Below are 18,449 nucleotides of genomic sequence, written 5' to 3'. Positions count from 1 at the left end.
GGAGCCAGACTGCCTATTACCAAGCTTATTAAACTCTAATCTACTGCTGAAAAATTGAAGAGCTATTAGCTGTCTTCAGTTGCCAGTATAAGTCTTGGTGTTTAAAAAAAACAAACAAAAAAACCCAAAGCCAACCCTTATGTATTTCTGTGGAAACTCATTGTTCCCTTTTCTATTTACCTTTTCTATTTCTTGTTCCTACTTAAGAGCATATATGGATGCACATCCAGGTTCCCATCCCTGGGGGATTGCGTTATGATTTCGACTGAACAATAAGGGGGTTTAGGAAGAAAAAAGGTCATAAAACTTGGGGCAAAATTCAGAGGTGAAGCATAAGGGGTTGTAAGTGATCATGAAGACCCAGGTGGTCCTCAGCTGGTGTAAAGTAGTGTAGCTCCAGTGAAGTAAATGGAGCTACCCAGTTTACACCATCTGAGGACTTGATTCAAATATTTATTATTTCTTCAGATTAAATGTACAAAATAAGTGTAGACTAAGGGAATCCAAAGGTGTCTAAACTAGAGTGACTTGCATACTGAGAAGCTGGAAGACTTACATTTATAGCAAGGACAAAGAGATTATTTTGACCAGTATGTTTATAGCTCTTGCCAATCGCTTTTCCTATTATATCCTTCTCTTCTGAACTCTAGGTGTGTAAATAATGCTATTTTACATGCAGTGAACCAAATTCAAATGTTATGTGTAAGGGAGGGTGTAGGTAACGTAATGGTACCAGTGAGAGACTAGGAGTGGGCAAAGTAGTCTAAACTGCTGCAGTGTACAAGCAAAGGGTGGGTGGGGGAAACAGTGCAGTTTACACATTATCTTAGACTCATCTCTGAATTTAGCCCTAAAACTTAATGTGGAAAGCCTCCTGTTCTGAGCAATCATCTCTGGGAATGCATAGTCCTTTCCCATCTGGCATGTTAAGCATTTGTTTCTGTTGCCTTGATCTCCTGTCCTCCTCGTCCCTCCAAAAGAAAATAAATCTCCTTTCCCCCATTCTTTACCTGCTCAAACATAAATGCGAATTCCACACTGTCTTTTGGCACATTTTCTGTGTCCAGGAAGCAGTAAAGTTTGAAGTAGAACTTCCATGGCATGTCCCCAGCTTCTGAAGCGGCAGCAAGCCTAGAAACAGAAGTTTGGAAGAGACATCAGTGACCAGAACTATCTTCTAAATTGACAAAACATTGAGGATTCCACACAAGACAGCAATGAAATTCTACTCTGCGTTATATTCAGTGTAAACCTGGAGTAATTTTGTTGACATTGGTGGAGTTATTCTAGAGTTACACCAGAGTAACAGATCAAGAATTTGGTCCAGTATTTTGAATTTGCTTTAAAGGATGACTTTGCTCATGACTGTAAATCGGTTACAAAAAGACTATTACAAATGTTGCTTCTGATTTGAGGCAACTGTTTCCACCACAAACCATCAATAATCCAATGAACAAAATTTTGAACAATGTGTAATGAGACAAAAGCACCAATGATATCAGAAAGTCTAATTGGCTAATGACAACTGAAAAGGTAGGGAATCTCTGCAGGAGGTGCTACAAATATTTTTGAACACGGAGCACAGTAGCCTTAGATGAGAGAAAAGGAGAGAAATATGGATTTAAGCATTGAATTACACTAGGGATATTTTCCTAAAATCTCCCACCATTGCGATCATTGGCAGTAGGAATAGTTTGGAGCACTAGTGTCTGAAGCATCATGCCATGTACATATGCTCTAAGCAAGGTAAAATGACAGTGGTTCAAATAGCACTGACTGCGTGGAATCCTGTTTATATTGTTGCTTCTGGCACTGCTCCCACCCATGGAGCTGCACCACTACTGGTAATGGTGGGAAATTTTAGAGAAGAAAAGGCTAGCATAGACATAACTGGGGTTGGAGGCGGGAGGAGAATGGGAGGTGGGGAGACAAAGAGAGAGAAACAACAGAATGCAAAACCCACCATGATGGAAAATATGTATTTCATTGTCATGAGATTGAGGAAATCAAGTTTACAAGCACTTCATTAATCATTCTGAAAAAGATGCTGTGTTTCAGAAATAGCAGTATGTGGAATGTAGTTGTATATGCTGCCTCACCACTAACAAGTCTAAAGAAAGGGAGAATTGAGCATACCGCTGATGTTAGGAAGTTTTCTTTTTTAATTGCTGCTTATTAGCACAGAGAAAGAGACTCACTTTTCAAACTTTGCCAAGATATCAGCCACAATAGTCCTGCTTTCAATTGCTTTATCAGTAGTTCCATTGTATTCAAACAAGGCAAACATATTTCTGCTATCCTCCATGGCTAAGCCTCGAATTAACTTTTCAACAACCTAATGAAAAAAGCACATCAACAAAACATAACAAAAAAGTTAGTACCTTAGAGGGTAATTTAGTCTAAGGAAAATTAAGACAAGGTAGGAGTCATTTTAGGGCAAACAAGTGGCCACACTACTGTCTAGAATGATTTAACAATGGTTTTCTCCAAATACTTATCTATTTTCAATTGCGCTTCCTTTTGCGATAGACATTATTGAATTGTGCAGGTACATGGCAGCATGCAACAGTTAACGATGTAAAATAGTTTCAGTTTTAACTCCCCAATTTCCCAAACTCAAATGTCTGAAGTAAGTTTTCCAGGCATGGGGACAAATATGCTCTCATCTACACCTGGGTATAGTGGAATAACTCCTATGAAGTCTGGATAGTACCAGGGTTACTTCGCCACATTCTTGCTAGGTATCTTTCCCAAAACCAGATTTGATACAGATCAATGGTCACCAAGGCTTTCCAGTGAAAAGATAGTTTCCTAAGCAGAGGTTTCATCAGTGTCTCCTTGAACAAACTTTGAAATTTCACCTCCGCTGATAGAGATGCTGATAATCTCCATCAGCTGGGCCCAATGTGGAGCCCAAAACTCCTCAGCACCTCCAGAGTTTCAGTGAGAATTAATGGCTAAAATGGTAGTGTCCACAAGATTTAACACTTATCCCCACGAGGCCCTGCTCTGTCACTACCTCTTCTCACCTCTCCAGCTGTGGTATGGGAGTTGATTGTGATTTTACAGGAGCCACCACCATGGCAATAAACTGTAGATGTCATTTCTTGTCTTCTGATCAGGGCTTCTATTTCATCCCGCGACGGCACAAATTCTCTGCATTTGGTTTTTTTGAGAGATTCGTAAGTGAAGAGGGCATACTTTTCCATTTCCGTTCCTGGAAACTGGTCACGAGCCCTGTGTGACAAACACTGAACTTAAATCACCTGCTGATAAAATGGAAGATTTGAGGGGAGCCCCAGGGACTCCTTGACTAAATGACACTGAGGAGGTGATACACAAAGTGCTCCAGTGCTTAGTACAAGTCTGCACAGCTGTGTACTGACACATTGAAGCTTGTCTTCACTGCTAAAAAGAACTGCATGACAACAAATGCATGTTAGCTATCCTGATGTAAAATCCTAGTGGTGACCAAGCACTATAGTTTACATCATGAGGAAAAGTTAGGTGAGATCAACCATTGCCCGAGTGGAGGGTAAAGGAGGGCATTAGTGTTGATCTTGCCCAGTTCCCTCATAATAAAAACTATAGATGCTTTGTTTCCACTAGGACTTCACAGCAAGGTAACAATCACGTTAGTTATCTCACTGTAAAGCCAAACCTTTTTGACAGTGAAGACATAGCCTTAATACGTTCTGGTTTTGCTCAGAATGTTTTTTCCCTCCAAAAAGAACCAAAAGCAAGAAAAAAGCCCAACAAAATGTGTCCTGACTATTCAATATTGCCATAGTGGCGGGAGGGAGGGAGTGTAGTTTACCAGCTAGAGCAGTTAGGGTCAGGACTCCTGGTATCGCCTCTTGGCTGGGTTATACTGTATAACAGTTACTCATGTTGGTGAGTAGATACTCACACAAGTAAATCAATGGACCTTAATGGGACAGTTTGGGTAAGTGCTCAACAATGTAACCATTGCAGAGTCCGGCCCTTGGTACCCTTAGACAACTTGCAGCTCAGAGAAATTCCATGCTCTGCCCATCTGTAAAACAGATTTAATACCGCCTTCCTCACAGGGGCATTGTGAGGCTTAATTCATTGGCGTGTGAAAAGGGCTACGAGATCCCCGAATCAGAGGGTATGTCTATACTGGAGATGCAATTTCCAGCTTGGGCAGATGTACGTTTGGTAGATTTGATTTGAGCTACTGTGCTAAAAATAGCAGAAAAGTAGCGCCTGCAAGGGTGGTAGCAGAGGCTAGCTGCCTGACATCTGAGACCCTAGGTACCTAACCTCCCAGGACTACCCTGCCATTTTTAGCATGCTAGCTCAATCGAAGTGAATGTATATAAATCTACATGAGCTGAAAGTTACTCCTCCAGCTGCAGTGTAGACATACCCATGGGCACATGGAAGTACTGTTTATAGGATTACAACTATACTGTGGTATTCTTATGCACTGATATTTTACAACCGACCTACAAAGGAAAAACTCAATTACATAAAACACAAATTCAGACGATTGTTTTAAGAAAACTGGAGGTTTTATCTTGTGTTATAAAATAGCTTGGATTCAGGAACTAATCTGATTTCCTTTAAACGTGCAGCAATATAGCACAAAAGTCTGAAACATGGACATACCTGTGGTTGCTCAATTCTATGTCAAACAATTTTTAAAGATTTGTTCTTGATTTTATATATATATATATATATAGAGAGAGAGAGAGAGATAGGTGTAGAAGGATTAGATTTTTATCAGTAAACGTCAGTTTCACCATACTTGTTTACAATGTTGTAGCCATGTTGGTCCCAGGATGTTAGAGAGACAAGAAGGTGAGGTAATAACTTTTAATGAACTAATTTCTGTTGGTGAAAGAGACAAGCTTTTGAGCTTACACAGAGCTCTTCTTCAGGTCTGGGAAAGGAAGCTTATATTCATAACTTTGCTACACTCTAAAAATCATGGACATAATAAAAACACTGGATTCATGGCTTATTACAACAACCTGTAAGCCAATAACCCCCCTCCCAACCTCCCATTTTTGTCTCATCACTGCAAAGGTGTTAACTGACTTCTTCACCCTGAATGATGTCTTACAATGTGTGTTAACTCCTTATGCTAAATGATCTGTTCCACCTCGTACTTAGCTGTGACACTCTAAGGATACGTCTTCACTACCTGCCGGATCAGCGGGTAGTGATCGATTTATTGGGGATCTATTTATCACGTCTCATCTAGACCTGATTAATCGATCCCCAAATCAACACCTGTACTCCACCTCGGCAGGAGGAGTAAGCGAATAGCATAGCTGAAGTTGCATATCTTAGTTCGAACCCCCCCCCCCTTGTCACTTTTTCACTTCTGTCAGTGAAACTTACGTTGGTCAGGGCTGTGTGTTTTTTTCACACCCCTGACTGACAGAAGTTTTGCTGTCAAAAGGGTTAGTGTAGACAAAGCCTGAATACCTTTCCCAGACCTGAAGAAAAGCTCTGTGTAAGCTTAAAAACTTCTCTTTCACCAACAGACATTGGTCCAATAAAAGATATTACCTCACCCACCTTGTCTCTAATTTCATTACACACACACACACACACACACACTGGCAAAAAACATTTCCATCTATAATCAAAATTTTTATAGCTAGACAAAGAAGGAAAAATGCTGCTTAATAATGTCTTAGTTTGACTTAACACTATTTACTTTGTATATTTTGACATATTATGGTGATGCTTTGTTATAAAGTTATAGCCTTTTTTAATCTTAACACCTACTGTCATTAAATAATTATCTGACCCTCGCATAATTTCTCACAACTGTGAAGATTTAAAATGATACAAATCAGAAAAACACAAAAAACTTTAAACCCATAATTTTGTGCAACTATGAAAATTTAAAATACTGTGAAAAATGCTTAAAAAAACCGCATCCCTTTCTGTCAAAATTCCAATTCTGCCAATCCAACATACGCTCAAAGTCAGTGACTACTGTTTTTAAATAATAAATTTGCATTCATACCTTTCAGCCAGTGATCTCAAAATGCTTCACAAACACTAAGGAACACTTGCAATTAAAAGCAACACAAATAATTCAGGTGCAGAACTTTGGTTTTGTAAAAAATGATTTTGTACCAATACAAACATCAGTAGAAATGTTGACATGACTTAAATTCCAACAGAAATTGTTTATTTTTAAAGGAATAACTTTCCCAGTGACCCAGACACTTTGTACCCTTCTTCTACATAAGAACCAAAAGGGAACTTAATGATCCTATAATCCAGAGTGAAACTGACTAATCTATTTCTTTGTCTGAATGAAGTAGATAACAAAAATGGGGAGGGGGGAATCAATTTTAAAAACAGTTTCCTTTTTAATAGTAAAGTTAATTAGTAACACTTTAAATGGCAGAAAAGAGAGGTTTTTAAAAATATTTATTTTAACATAATATCTCTTTAAGCATCATAACATAGTTATCTTGTCTCACTAAACACTGGCATAAGTAGGTGAAGTGACTTGCACAAGTTGGTGGGAGAGCCAGGAGTAGGACCCAGGAGTCCTGCTCTAAACCATTAAGACTACTTCTGTAGGTAAAGAGTTTTTACAGTCAATGCAAGATCTGGGCCCGTTCACAAAAAGAAGGGCCTGATCCTGCAAAGACTTGAGAATTTGCTTTACTTTAGGTGTTGTCATTAGTGCCATTCACTTAAAAAGTACTATGCACTGTGCATAAAGCTAAGCGCATGAGTAAGTTTTTGCAGGAATAAGGTCCTAACCAATTCTTCAAAAGATACCACTGAAGTCTATTAAAATTATTCCATGTAAATTTTAAATGAATTTGATTACTTTTCCTCTAAATTTTAGATTCAGTGGTTGAAATACTTGGTACACTTCAAGGGATTCCTAAACCCTTCCCCTAAAGATGCCTATTTATTGGAAACTGTTATGAAAAATTACAAGGAGAGGAGACAAAGTGAAGAAAAAGAGCTGAAAACTATATTTTTATATCCTAAGTATTTGTAGCCTCTTACCTTTTGAGATGGAATTTCAGATACTTGAGGATACCACGGCTGGGCAGGAAGGTGCAACTCATGCATGTGAGTATCTGCCAGCTATAGAGATTCCCCACACTCCCTGGGTTAGGCACTTTGTTAGTCTGTTTGATGAGCTGACAGTAGAGCTCATCTCGAAGGGGTCGTAAATCATGCCCTGTCTGAAGGATACCCTGGATTATAGGTATGGGATCAGACATAGACTCTAGCTGCTGCAGAGAATTAAATATCTTGATGGCTTCATCCTGGAGAGTTGTGTAGCCTTTGTCTTTCAGCACTACAAGAAGTGAGTAAGACATAGGAAGGTCTTATAAAAGAGATGCTCTAGCTCAGCGGTTCTCAACTGCAGTCCATGAGCCCTTTCAAGCGGGCTGCGGGGCCCTGTGGCTGAAACCCGACCCCGAGCCCCAACTACTCCCTCTCTGGACCGTGAGCTACCCCCCTGCCTGCACACAGCCCCTAGCCACCCCACTCCTTGCACCCCCAGCCACCCCGTGTGCACACAGCCCCAGCTACCCCCTCTCTGCACCTTGAGCTACCCCATGTGCACACAGCTCCCAGCTACCCCCTCCCTGCACCCTGAGTAATCCTTATGTTTGATTCACAGTTAGGCTTAATCCCACTGGCAAGATGGGTAGCAGTCTATTTTATGAGTGGTGAGTGACTGACTTTTCTTTACGTGTTGTCATTATGGAAAATAACTTGGGGCTCAAATGAAACTTTAAATAGCCCAGTATTAGGAACTATGTGAAGCTGCATCATCTTAGGGAGAACTCTGACAAGAATCTTACCTCAGGAGCATAGGTGCATAGCACCCTGAGGTTTTATGCGGGGCCCCGGCCACTGGCCCTGTGCCCGGGGCTCCACTCCCCAGCCCAGGGCACAGGTCTCGGCAGTCAGCCATCACTCCCCGGCCACTGACCTCGTGCCTGGGGCTCTGCACCCAGGGCCCTGCTCCCAACCCCGTGCCCAGCACCTCGCTCCCAACCCCACACCTGGGGTCCCGTGCCCAGGACTCCACTCCTGGCTCCATGCCTGCCCCCACCTGTGGCCCCAGCCTTGGCCCCCTTACCCCTATTAGGGTTCCCCCCCCTCCCAGAGACACAGCCCTGCTCCCGGCTCCAGCTCCGGGGGATGGGGCGTGGACAGGGGTAAAGGGGATGAGATAAAAAGTAAAAACTGCTTTCAGCACCCCCACTATTAAAAGTGTTCCAGCGCCACTACTCAGGAGGCAGTGGTCTTCCTAGAGCATGCCCACTGCTACACCCTTCAAGGGGTGTAGCTTACTCTTCCTTCATGCACAGCCAGCTTAAAAGAGTGAAGGGACTGTAGCTCCTGTGTTCTGCCACTGCACAAGACTCAGTGGGGGTCCCTTGCAGGTCCCCTTCCCCCCTCCCAGGAAATCCATGGAGCAGCAGGGTATAACTTGGGTCTTAGATTTTCCTCTTGTCTTCTCTGACACAAATGCCATTTGATAGCCTGAGATTTAATCCCATGATTGCCACCTTTTCTTCACAGAACAGTCCTGATCGGGGTGGGATTCTCTCTTTGACAGGCAATAAAAGTTTCAAAATAATTTAAGTTTATCTTCTTAAGGAAATCAAATTCATAACCAATCATGCAACGACTCTGTCCCAGTGTTCAAAGTCTATGAGGTGCTCACCTGGAGGTAAATCATGACTTGGCTGGAATGGTTATTACACCTGTTTTTTTAAATCAAAGTTTGCAATATCTATCTATATCAATGACTTTTCAAATTAAATATCCTCAAAAATAATATATGTATATTGGATTCCATGTTTTCCCCACACAAATGATGAAATATGTAACAGTTTTAAGCTGGAGGTTGTAGTGGCTTAAGGCAGCTGCAGTCCCGCATCCACTCAGTAAGAGAGGGGCTCTGAATGCAGCCAGTAAAGTGTGTAGTGATAATCAGGGAAGGAGATGTGACCAGGGTGGTTGATGGGATTAAATCTTTACTATCTCTAAATCTCTAAACTAATCTTTGTTGCAGCCTTCACAAGGCAGGGCTTCTATGGAGCCCCTGATGGGAAACAGAAGTTGTGCTCCCTAGGGTATAGTAGGTAACCTGGCGGAAAGAGAGAGTGAGTTTACATGTCTGAAAAACTTACAGTTTAGATTGATGTCCCCATATGGCAATGGCAGTAATGGGGAGTGCAGTGGATGATGCGTGTAACGGAGAATAGGGTTTCTCTTATAAATCTGTTCAACAACCTCAGAGTTCAGGCAGTTCTCCTGGTGGGTTTAAAAAAAAAAAAAGGTATAATTCCTGGTTCAGTGTGAATGATAATCTAGTGATGGATGCGTGTGAACAGATTATTCAACTGCAGTACCATGTGAAAAAGTTTGTTATTAAAATTACTTGTTGCTAAAAGATACAGCAATAAAAACTGACCTGCAGAATTATTTCTTCAGGGGGTCAGTCATCATTTCAGACGGATATGAGAAGTGCCTGCCATTCTTCTCCACATTGAAGATGCAGAAACTTGTATCATGGCAAAGTGGCATTCTCATCTTGTTTTGATGCCCAAAGCAGCATATGCTATAGGTGACTCTCCTAAATCCTGTACACTTCATAGTCCTGCCAGTTTCCCTACTTAAAGAATGTCTCGCCAGATGTTTTCATAGTTAGACAGACAAGATCAAGCAGCTATTCTCTTAAACACACTACTATAAGTAATGATCACAAGAGGTGCTTGGTATTCCCAATTCCCATTGACATCAAAGGGAGTTATGGGTGCTCAGCAGCTTCTAAGATAAGGCTCAGAATGAGCCACACTTTAGTCTGTGCAATACAAGCATTAATCACAAGAGCTGTGCAGAGGATGGAAAATCCATTTTTGGAAGAATTTTGAGCTTTCAAAATTTATTTTCATTTCACATAGGTTTTGTTTTCATACCATTCTAAAATTTTTGCAAAATGTCAAAACGTGTTTTCCAATCAAAAAGATCAGGTTTTTAATTAATCTCTTTTTGGTGAAAAGTAGCCAGACAGCCCTGGACCTTAGAAACCTTCTGAAGAATCCTGCAGTTTTCATCTTTTCCAAAGATCCGCCATATCATCCGCAGAAGTGAGACCAACAGAGATCCGCAGGGAGAAATGGTGAAAGCCCATGCATGTAACCCCTCCAATGGGATCACAAAGTGCATTAGTTAATGCTGCTTTAAGCAGCATTAAGTTACACAAATTAACAGGGCAAAAGTTACACTGGTTTCCAAGGGAAACAAACATATAGGGTAGCTTTTTCCTGACTCTTTCCCCTCCACAGGCTATATATCCCATGTTCTTTTGCTCTTGTAACAGTTAAAGGAGAGATTTCTCTGGCTGCTGGATGGTGTATGTGTGTCTGCGATGGTTTATATCGGGCATCTAATTGTTTAGAAATTGGGTCATTGGGCTTCTATTTCCTTTCACGTCACATGACAGAGGGAGCATGACAGGTTCCAAATGTATATGCGGTCACCCCCTTCAGAGGCTTATTTTTACCTTAATATCTTGAATAAGCTGCTGGGTTGGTGTATCAATCGGCACTTTTGTGTCAGTAACATTCTGGATGGCACTTGACCAGCGGGTGGCCTCATTGAGCAATTTTGTATAGAGACGGTAGCAGTGCTTGCGTCCATACACAGTTACATTCCAGTAGCCTATGACAACAGTAAAATTAACAATCACAAAATGTTTAGTGGTTATACTCATTCTGATGTAAGAACAGATGTCAGCATTTTACTAACACACAAACTGCATGTCAGGCACAGATAAACTGCTCCACTGGAGTCTCCTTGGCAACTTCTCTGGAACCCAAAGTCTGCAACTAAGTAGCCTAAAATAGAGCAAGCTGCAGTCACCCGTATTTCTGTTAGGGAGGTATAGCCTCCGAGACAACCAGTGCCAGCATGGAACACTCCATCCTGATCCATACATGTGCACTCTCCACAGGCTTCATCATCTTGGTAAGGTGGAAGGTGACCATAAGCGACATTGTAAAGACAGACTTGTCTCATCCTAGCTGTACAAGAGGATACTGGGAAAACATTGTCTTACAGAAGAAATCCTTTAATAGCCTGCATTATTCATGTAAACATGGATATTAACACACAGGCTACTCATTCTGTAAAACTAAAATGTGTTCTCATCTGTGCAGCTTTCTTGCACCTTAAAAATACACTGCTGATTCAGTCCCAATGAGAAGCAGTATATATTCAAACTTTATTTTCCGTACATCCCAATATGGGATTTTCATGAGAAAAGAGAGTCTAAAGAAAGCTTATTTACTCTTTGGATGGCAAAAATCACTTTGTAGGTACACAGTGAAGATTGCACTGGACAGTTCAAATAAGGAAAAAGGAGCCTCTTATTTGAAAATTACTGAATCAGAGTTTCAGAGTAGCAGCCCTGTTAGTCTGTATTCGCAAAAAGAAAAGGAGTACTTGTGGCATCTTAGAGACTAACAAATTTATCTGAGCATAAGTGAATGCATCCGATGCAGTGAACTGTAGGAATGCATCTGATGAAGTGAGCTCTAGCTCACGAAAGCTTATGAATCAGAGTTGAAAACGAGTTTAGAAAATGTTTTTAGAGGTGACTTGGAAGGAGGTGTAAATTTGACTCTGTTTCTGTAGAGCTATTTAGACACTAACACTGGTAGAGTCTAAGTTGCTCTAAGTTACATGCTGAGAAGCTAGAAAGTAGGGTGAAGGCTGCCTTAATTTATGCCTTCTTCCAAATCCTTGATGTGTAAACTACTGTACACTAATTTAGCAGTATTAGGAGTGTTAGAAAGAATGAATTATACCACCTTACACATCTCCTCTGCAGTTTGTCTCAATGAATTCAGATGTCTCTATTGGAAAAATATTTTGTGAAGTATCTCAGTGATTTAGAAGCCTAAGCTCCACTGACCTTATGTTTACCCATATGTATTCCTGTAATACAAAGAGTGGATGTAAAATATTTTCCTATTATGCATGTTGCATTTCCAAGTAGGCTGGAGTGCAGCTTAGTGCACAGAAAAACCTAATGCTCATGAACAAATTACCTGTTTCTTTGAAGATTTTCTCATCAGGTGGTACCACAGAACAGAGGCTATTCAAGACTAGGGTACCCAATTTCAGGGCATTCTTCTCTGAGCTCTTGTAGTAGTCCAAAGAGTTGTGCGTTAAGACAAACCAGCGCTTCTTCAGCTTTAGTGAAGACATCTTCGGGCTGTTTTTTACTTCTTTCTGTAACCATCCTGTTAAATAGACACCCCATGAAATAAAGCTTTTCATAGAATTAGGCAAAGCTGTGGTTAACTTTTGGCATCTTAGACTTTTTTAAAAAATGATTAATACAATTTATAAAAGTATCACTAAGTATTGCCAAGTCCTCTTTCTAAATAACTTTTGTTTAAGTTATCAGTGTCAAATTAACTCCCAAGAAAAGGAGAGGTTGAAATACTACATATTACCTATATTGGGGCTTCTCAAACTTTAATGGTATGGACCACATTTTACTAAAAAGACTGACTCATAGACCCCTTCCCCATCCATTCAAAATCACAAAACATCCTTGTGGAAGCTACAGCAACTGTTTACTTGTAAGAGTGATATTAAGAAAGTCTGAATGTGTTTTTAGTAGTATCCCTTGAGTTAGCAGCAGGAAACAAAGTCAGCAGCATGTGACCAGCAAGCTCTCTGCAGACCACCAAGTGCTCCACAGACCACAGTTTGGGAACCACTTATCTATACAATTCGATTCCTCTGGTTTGCTTTCCCATTAATTCTTACCCCTCACTATGAATTCTTGCCCCTCCACTCTGGTATCTCCCTTTGATCTCTGCAGCAGTGTTATCCAGTGGTGCATCTCCTCAGGGGTGTCAGCATTACAGTGGAGAACACGATTAGCAGTGATGATCACAAATGAATTGGGTCTATGGAAAAAAACGAAGATGGAAAAACCCATACAGTAAATATAACTACTGTTTGCACCACAACTAAATGACTGACTTACCTCACTTGCCATAAGCATAAACACTTCCCTCTTGTTTGTATTTTATATTCAGGCAAGTGTTCCTCACTTCTGCACCATTTATTTCAAGAACTCTACAGGCCTATAAAATGTTAAGCTTTTAAAAAGACTGTTTAAAATGAGAGAGAGGTTTGTACCAAATACTGGGTCTATGCAGCCCTGAACTTTGGGAAAACTTATATCCAGACTTTGCCCCATCTTTATATCAGCCCAACATAAGACCCTTCCCCACTCCAACAAAAAAAACCACCACCACCTTGAAGAAGTTTGGCTCTGGATCCTACCTTTGTAGTTCATGGTCATCTCCATTTAAAGTGTTTGCTTCAGTAGCTACTTTAGCTAAAACCAACTATAATTTATGAAGATTTATAATGAAGCAGCATGTGAACATAGATCCCTTTATTTTTAATACAGTGCAATTAAGGCAGCAGAGTCTCTTTTTTTAAATGAGATTCTGGCTTCCATTTAATCCTACCCCAGGATTCATTGAAGCACCAGCAAATTGATCTGCTTGCCTAAGATCACATGAGTGGACTGTCTTGGTGGCTCTACATGGATTAGATTCTATTGTTGTGCTCTTCTGTCTTCACAAGCCATGCGCTTTGAACTCTTCAGACCCTTTTTCTCCCCAAGATACTAGCTCACAAGAATTATATCAGAAAGCCTTTATTAGGGCCCAGGCCATTTTGGGATACATAAGCAGATCATCAGTATCAAGAAGGAAGATGACAGACTTTCACTTTGCAGTTCTAGTGAGAAGACATTAGGAATACTGCACTCAGTTCTGGGCATTTTAATGGCAAAATTATTTAGAGACAATTCAGAGAAGAGCAGCAAAAAATAGCTACTAGGCTTTCACCCTGATGTAATGGGCACTTTCCAAAAACAAAGGAAGATAATCCCTGCAACAAACTGTGTGCAAATCAAAAGACAGATGAAGGGCAAGGAAAAGAGAGAGAACCTACAAGTAATCAGGGTGACTGCAGGCAACTGCTTTACATTGACTGGAGGGGGGATAACACGGGTATCAGGAAGGCCAGTGCAAAGGAGGTTACAGAAGTCAAAATGGGAGAGAATGAAGGGCCTAGACTAGTTTTAGCTTTGTGTAGACAGGGAAATATTATGTAGAAAGAAGTGGCAAGATCTGACCACTGTCTGGATGTGTTGAAAGGGCTGGGGCTGTGTCAAAATTGGTCCCTAGGGTATAAACTCAACAGCAACAAAAATGAGAGTAGAGAGAGTTCAGGAGGAATGAGCAGCAGTTCAAAGTTTTGGGTATGTTACATTTAACCTGATGGTGAACCATTATCAGAGACAGGTGGAGAGGTGGGATTGGATGGAAGTTGAAACCAGATGAGTAGATGAGGGTTGAGAGCATGAAGAAAAGAGGGTGTAGGATAGAGCCCGGTGAAACAACCCTTCTGGAAAGCTGGAGAGGACAGACATCCAAAAGAGTGGCTGAAGATAAGGTCAAAGAGGTGGGAAGAGAACCAAGGGAGGACACAATTGCTACCCCTGGGGGAATTCTGCACCACTGTGCATGCACAGAATTCATGTCCCCCATAGATAATACATTCTGCTAGAGAGGCGCTTCAATTACACCTTTCCCTCACCAGGAGCTGCTGTGGCACCAAAAGAGACAGCAGCCAGCTCACAGACCAGTGCAGCCAGCTGCAGAGGGGAGGAGGCAGAGGCCGGGGAGGAGGCACAGGATATGGGGGGGATGGATGGGGTTGCTGGTGGTTCACAGACAGGGTTCAGAAGGGCTATTGGGAGGGACAGACTGGGACAGAGGCACAGGAGTGAGTGGTGTGACAGCACTGAGCCGGGGCTGAATGGGAGGGGGTGCAGGACCACATGGAGATGGGGGGAGATGGGTATGGCTGAGTGGGGGTGCAGAGACACATGGGGACGGGGTGCCTGACTAAATGGGAGAGGCTAGGGGTCAGCAGGGGTCTGCAGGGGGAGGCTCCCCAACTCCCTAACAATCCCTCTCTCCCCTCCACCCCAAAAAACCCCCAGTCCATACTTTTCCCACCCCTACGCAACAAACCTCCAGGTTCACTCCCAGGCTCCTTCCCAGTAATTACTTCCCATTCTCTGAGCTCCTCCGTTACCCATGATTCCCTTAAATGTTTGCACTGCTTCTGAGCGGTGTGGGAAATACATTTCTGTATTGTAGTTTAAATGAATTATTACTCAAAGTTCTGTATTAATATGCCTACTAAGAAATCTATTTGTCAAAAAACATTTCCTGAATCTTTTTTGTTGTCTGTATTGTTAGAGATACTTGCTGACAGGTATTTTGAAATAAGTTCCCCAAATAATTAAAAATGGCATGATTATATTGTGTTATTTTGACAAATTAAATAAGCAGAATTTTCCAGAATTTTAAAATATTGTGTGCAGAATTTTTTAATTTTTGGAGCAGAATTCCCCCAGGAATAAATTGCAAAAGGCAAGGCAGGACAATCAATCAGGCAGGTGATCAATAACATCAAAAGATCTACTTAGCAAAGTGGTGGAAGGCTATTCTAGAATATTTATGAGTAAATGTTCAAAGGGATCTCAACCCAGCCTCTTTCTTTTGAACCTGCAATTATGAGTATAGCCATCAGCTATCTAATTAGACAACACAAGTGTCCTATCACCCACATCAGGCAGATGTATATGTTCTGTGTCTTGCACCTGCTAAATTGAAGTTTTTTTATTTTTTATTTTATTTTTTTAAATCTGGCCCTTGAAACTGAATTAGATAAAGCACTCAACACTGGTACTGAAAGGAACAATCTGTACTGGCAACAGAATTGACCTGCATGTCTACTAATGTTATATATGCCATCATGTGCCAGCAATGCCCCTCTGCCATGTACATTGGCCAAACTGGACAGTCCCTATGTAAAAGAATAAATGGACACAAATCGGACATCAGGAATGGTAACACACAAAAGCCAGTGGGAGAACACTTCAATCTTTCTGGACATTCTATAACAGATTTGAAAGTAGCTATACTTGAACAAAATAAACTTCAGAAACAGACTTCAAAGAGAAACAGCAGAACTGAAATTCATTTGCAAATTTAACACCATTAATTTGGGCTTGAGTAGGGACTGGGAGTGGCTGGCTCATTACAGAAGCCGCTTTGCCTCTCCTGGAATTGACACCTCCTCATCTGTTGTTGGGAGTGGACTACATCCACCCTGATCGAATTGGCCCTGTCAGCACTGGTTCTCCACTTGTGAGGTAACTCCTTTCTCTTCATGTGTCAATATATTTATGTCTGCATCTGTAACTTTCACTCCATGCATCTGAAGAAGTGAGGTTTTTACCCACGAAGGCTTATACTCAAATAAATGTTAGTGCCACCGGACTCCTTGTTGTTTTTGTGAATATAGACTAACATGGCTACCCCCTGATACTATATAACCTAATAATTCTTTTCCTTTTATGATCATTGATTTTTAGGGGATGTAAAAATTGTATTTCTGTGTGATTCTTAACACAGCAAGTGAGAGGATGAGAAGTTTTTTCTTTTTAAGATGGGTCCCACAGGGATGCTGACATGAACACCAGACGTGTCCTTAGCAACACTTTTTTAACCTAACTACTATCGCATTTTCAGGCTTTTGCTTTCTTGCATAGTCTTGTTTATAAAGCTTCAGTTCACAACTAAGGTAACTGGGAATGTTCAGATCTTTGTAGGTTGTGGTGGGGTTAATAATTTCAGAACAGCTGCTCCATGCATATTTGTAAATGAGGAGATAGAAAGGAACTGTTATCATTTGCATTTTTGACCTGATAACACTGCAGTGTTGTTTAGGCCCAAGCTAGTATGGGCTAGATTCACAAAAGGACTCAGGCATATAACTGCTACTTTAAGTGTCTAAATCCCAGAATCAGGCCTGACTGGGATTCACAAAGCCCTGCTCAGCTGCCCCCAAATCAGTAGGCACATAAGCTCACGCGAGGCCTAATTTTTTTGCAGTTGAAGTTCCCTAGGTACCTATGTTGCTGTCTCTGAGCATGTGCACTGCAGCCCCATGCCAGGTGTCTGGATATCTATACCCCAAAGCAATGCACAAATCTAGGGAAGACAGGTTTTCCTCTGCATAACTTGCCTGCAGGGCCTGATCCAATAAGTGTGCGCAGAGCTCGCTTACCAGTGTGGGCCCCTCTGGAGAAAACCTACACAAAATGTTTGGGGGCAGGACAACCTTCTTCATAACTTTTAGCCAAATGCTTAGGATAATTAAAAACATAACTGGAAAAGCAGGACTCTAATCACCAACTACAGAGTCATTCTCATGCTTGCTCTCTCTCCTGCCCAATGATTCATTATTTGGCCATAGTGCAGGGGTGACCAACCTGCAGCTCTTCAGAAGTTAATATGCGGCTCCTTGCATAGGTGCTGACACCGGGGCTGGAGCTACAGGCGCCAACTTTCCACTGCTCAACCCCAGGCCCTGCCCCCCACTCCACCCCTTACCCCAAGGCTACCACCCCTTCCTGCCTCATTCCCCTGAGCCTGCTGCACCTTTGCTCCTCCCCACTCCAACCCAGAGCCTCCTGTACACTGAGAAACAGCTGATCGCGGTGGGCGGGAGAGGTGCTGATCGGTGGGGCTGCCAGTGGGCAAGAGGTGCTGTGGGTAGCGGGAGGGCTGATGGAGGCTACTGATATATTACCGTGTCTCTTTGGCAGTGTACATCAGTAAATTATGGCCACCCCTGCCATAGTGCAACAGCTTCAATAAAAGAGACCGAGGGAGCCTCAGATCAGAATATCCCATCACCCAGTGGTTAAAGGCACTCAGCTGAGGGGTAGCAGATTCTTGGCCAAATCCCTTCTCTCACTCAGGCAGATGAGGGACTTGAACCAGGGGTCTCCTTCATTCCAGATGAGTAACCTAGCCATTGGGCTCAAAATTATGAGTGCTTCTCTGCCTCCTCCTGCTGCTGTTGCTCCCTCTCCCCCCGCCCAAATTGGCACAGGCACCTAAGCCTGAGAGGTTTGCAGCGGAGAATCCCAAGTAGAGGGAAGTTCCTCCCTGCAGCCAAGACTTAGGCACCTATCTCCAAGAGAGGGATGGGGCTTAGTGCACATCCCATAGGTTGACATCTCCTATTGGCTAGTTTAGGTGAAGAACCTCTTAGCATGCTGGCTTTTGTGAATCCCATTCTAGGGAGCCTAGGCGCTGAACTCTGGCCTTATGAATTTCTGTGGTTTTCTAGGTGACAAAAGTTAGCCATGCTTAAATTTCTTAGTGAACCTAGCCCTATGTTCCAAAATAATGTCAGTTTTTTCCTCCTCTGTTATGCACTGTTATTCGAAGTGAAGTACATCCTGGCTAGAGTTCTGGGGTTGCAATAAATCATTTCTA

General features: G+C 41.9%; 1 protein-coding gene across 1 annotated transcript in view; it reads right to left on the bottom strand.

Annotated features, from left to right (window-relative positions):
* MYO10 (myosin X) overlaps positions 1-18,449 on the bottom strand; it is a 267,365-nt gene that overhangs the window by 5,140 nt on the left and 243,776 nt on the right. The window contains exons 31-38 of the mRNA XM_084618423.1: positions 12,829-12,971; positions 12,099-12,293; positions 10,550-10,707; positions 9,174-9,297; positions 7,021-7,318; positions 3,030-3,237; positions 2,199-2,335; positions 1,011-1,131 (exon numbers count right to left, since the gene is read on the bottom strand). Coding sequence (XP_084474549.1) covers positions 1,011-1,131; positions 2,199-2,335; positions 3,030-3,237; positions 7,021-7,318; positions 9,174-9,297; positions 10,550-10,707; positions 12,099-12,293; positions 12,829-12,971 — 1,384 coding nt within the window. The remainder of the gene's footprint in view (positions 1-1,010; positions 1,132-2,198; positions 2,336-3,029; positions 3,238-7,020; positions 7,319-9,173; positions 9,298-10,549; positions 10,708-12,098; positions 12,294-12,828; positions 12,972-18,449) is intronic.

Source organism: Lepidochelys olivacea (assembly GCF_965140295.1).
Source record: "Lepidochelys olivacea isolate rLepOli2 genome assembly, chromosome: 2".
Lineage (NCBI taxonomy): Eukaryota > Metazoa > Chordata > Testudines > Cheloniidae > Lepidochelys > Lepidochelys olivacea.
The sequence above is the reverse complement of the archived record's forward strand: the minus strand, read 5'-3'. Positions and strand labels throughout refer to the sequence as shown.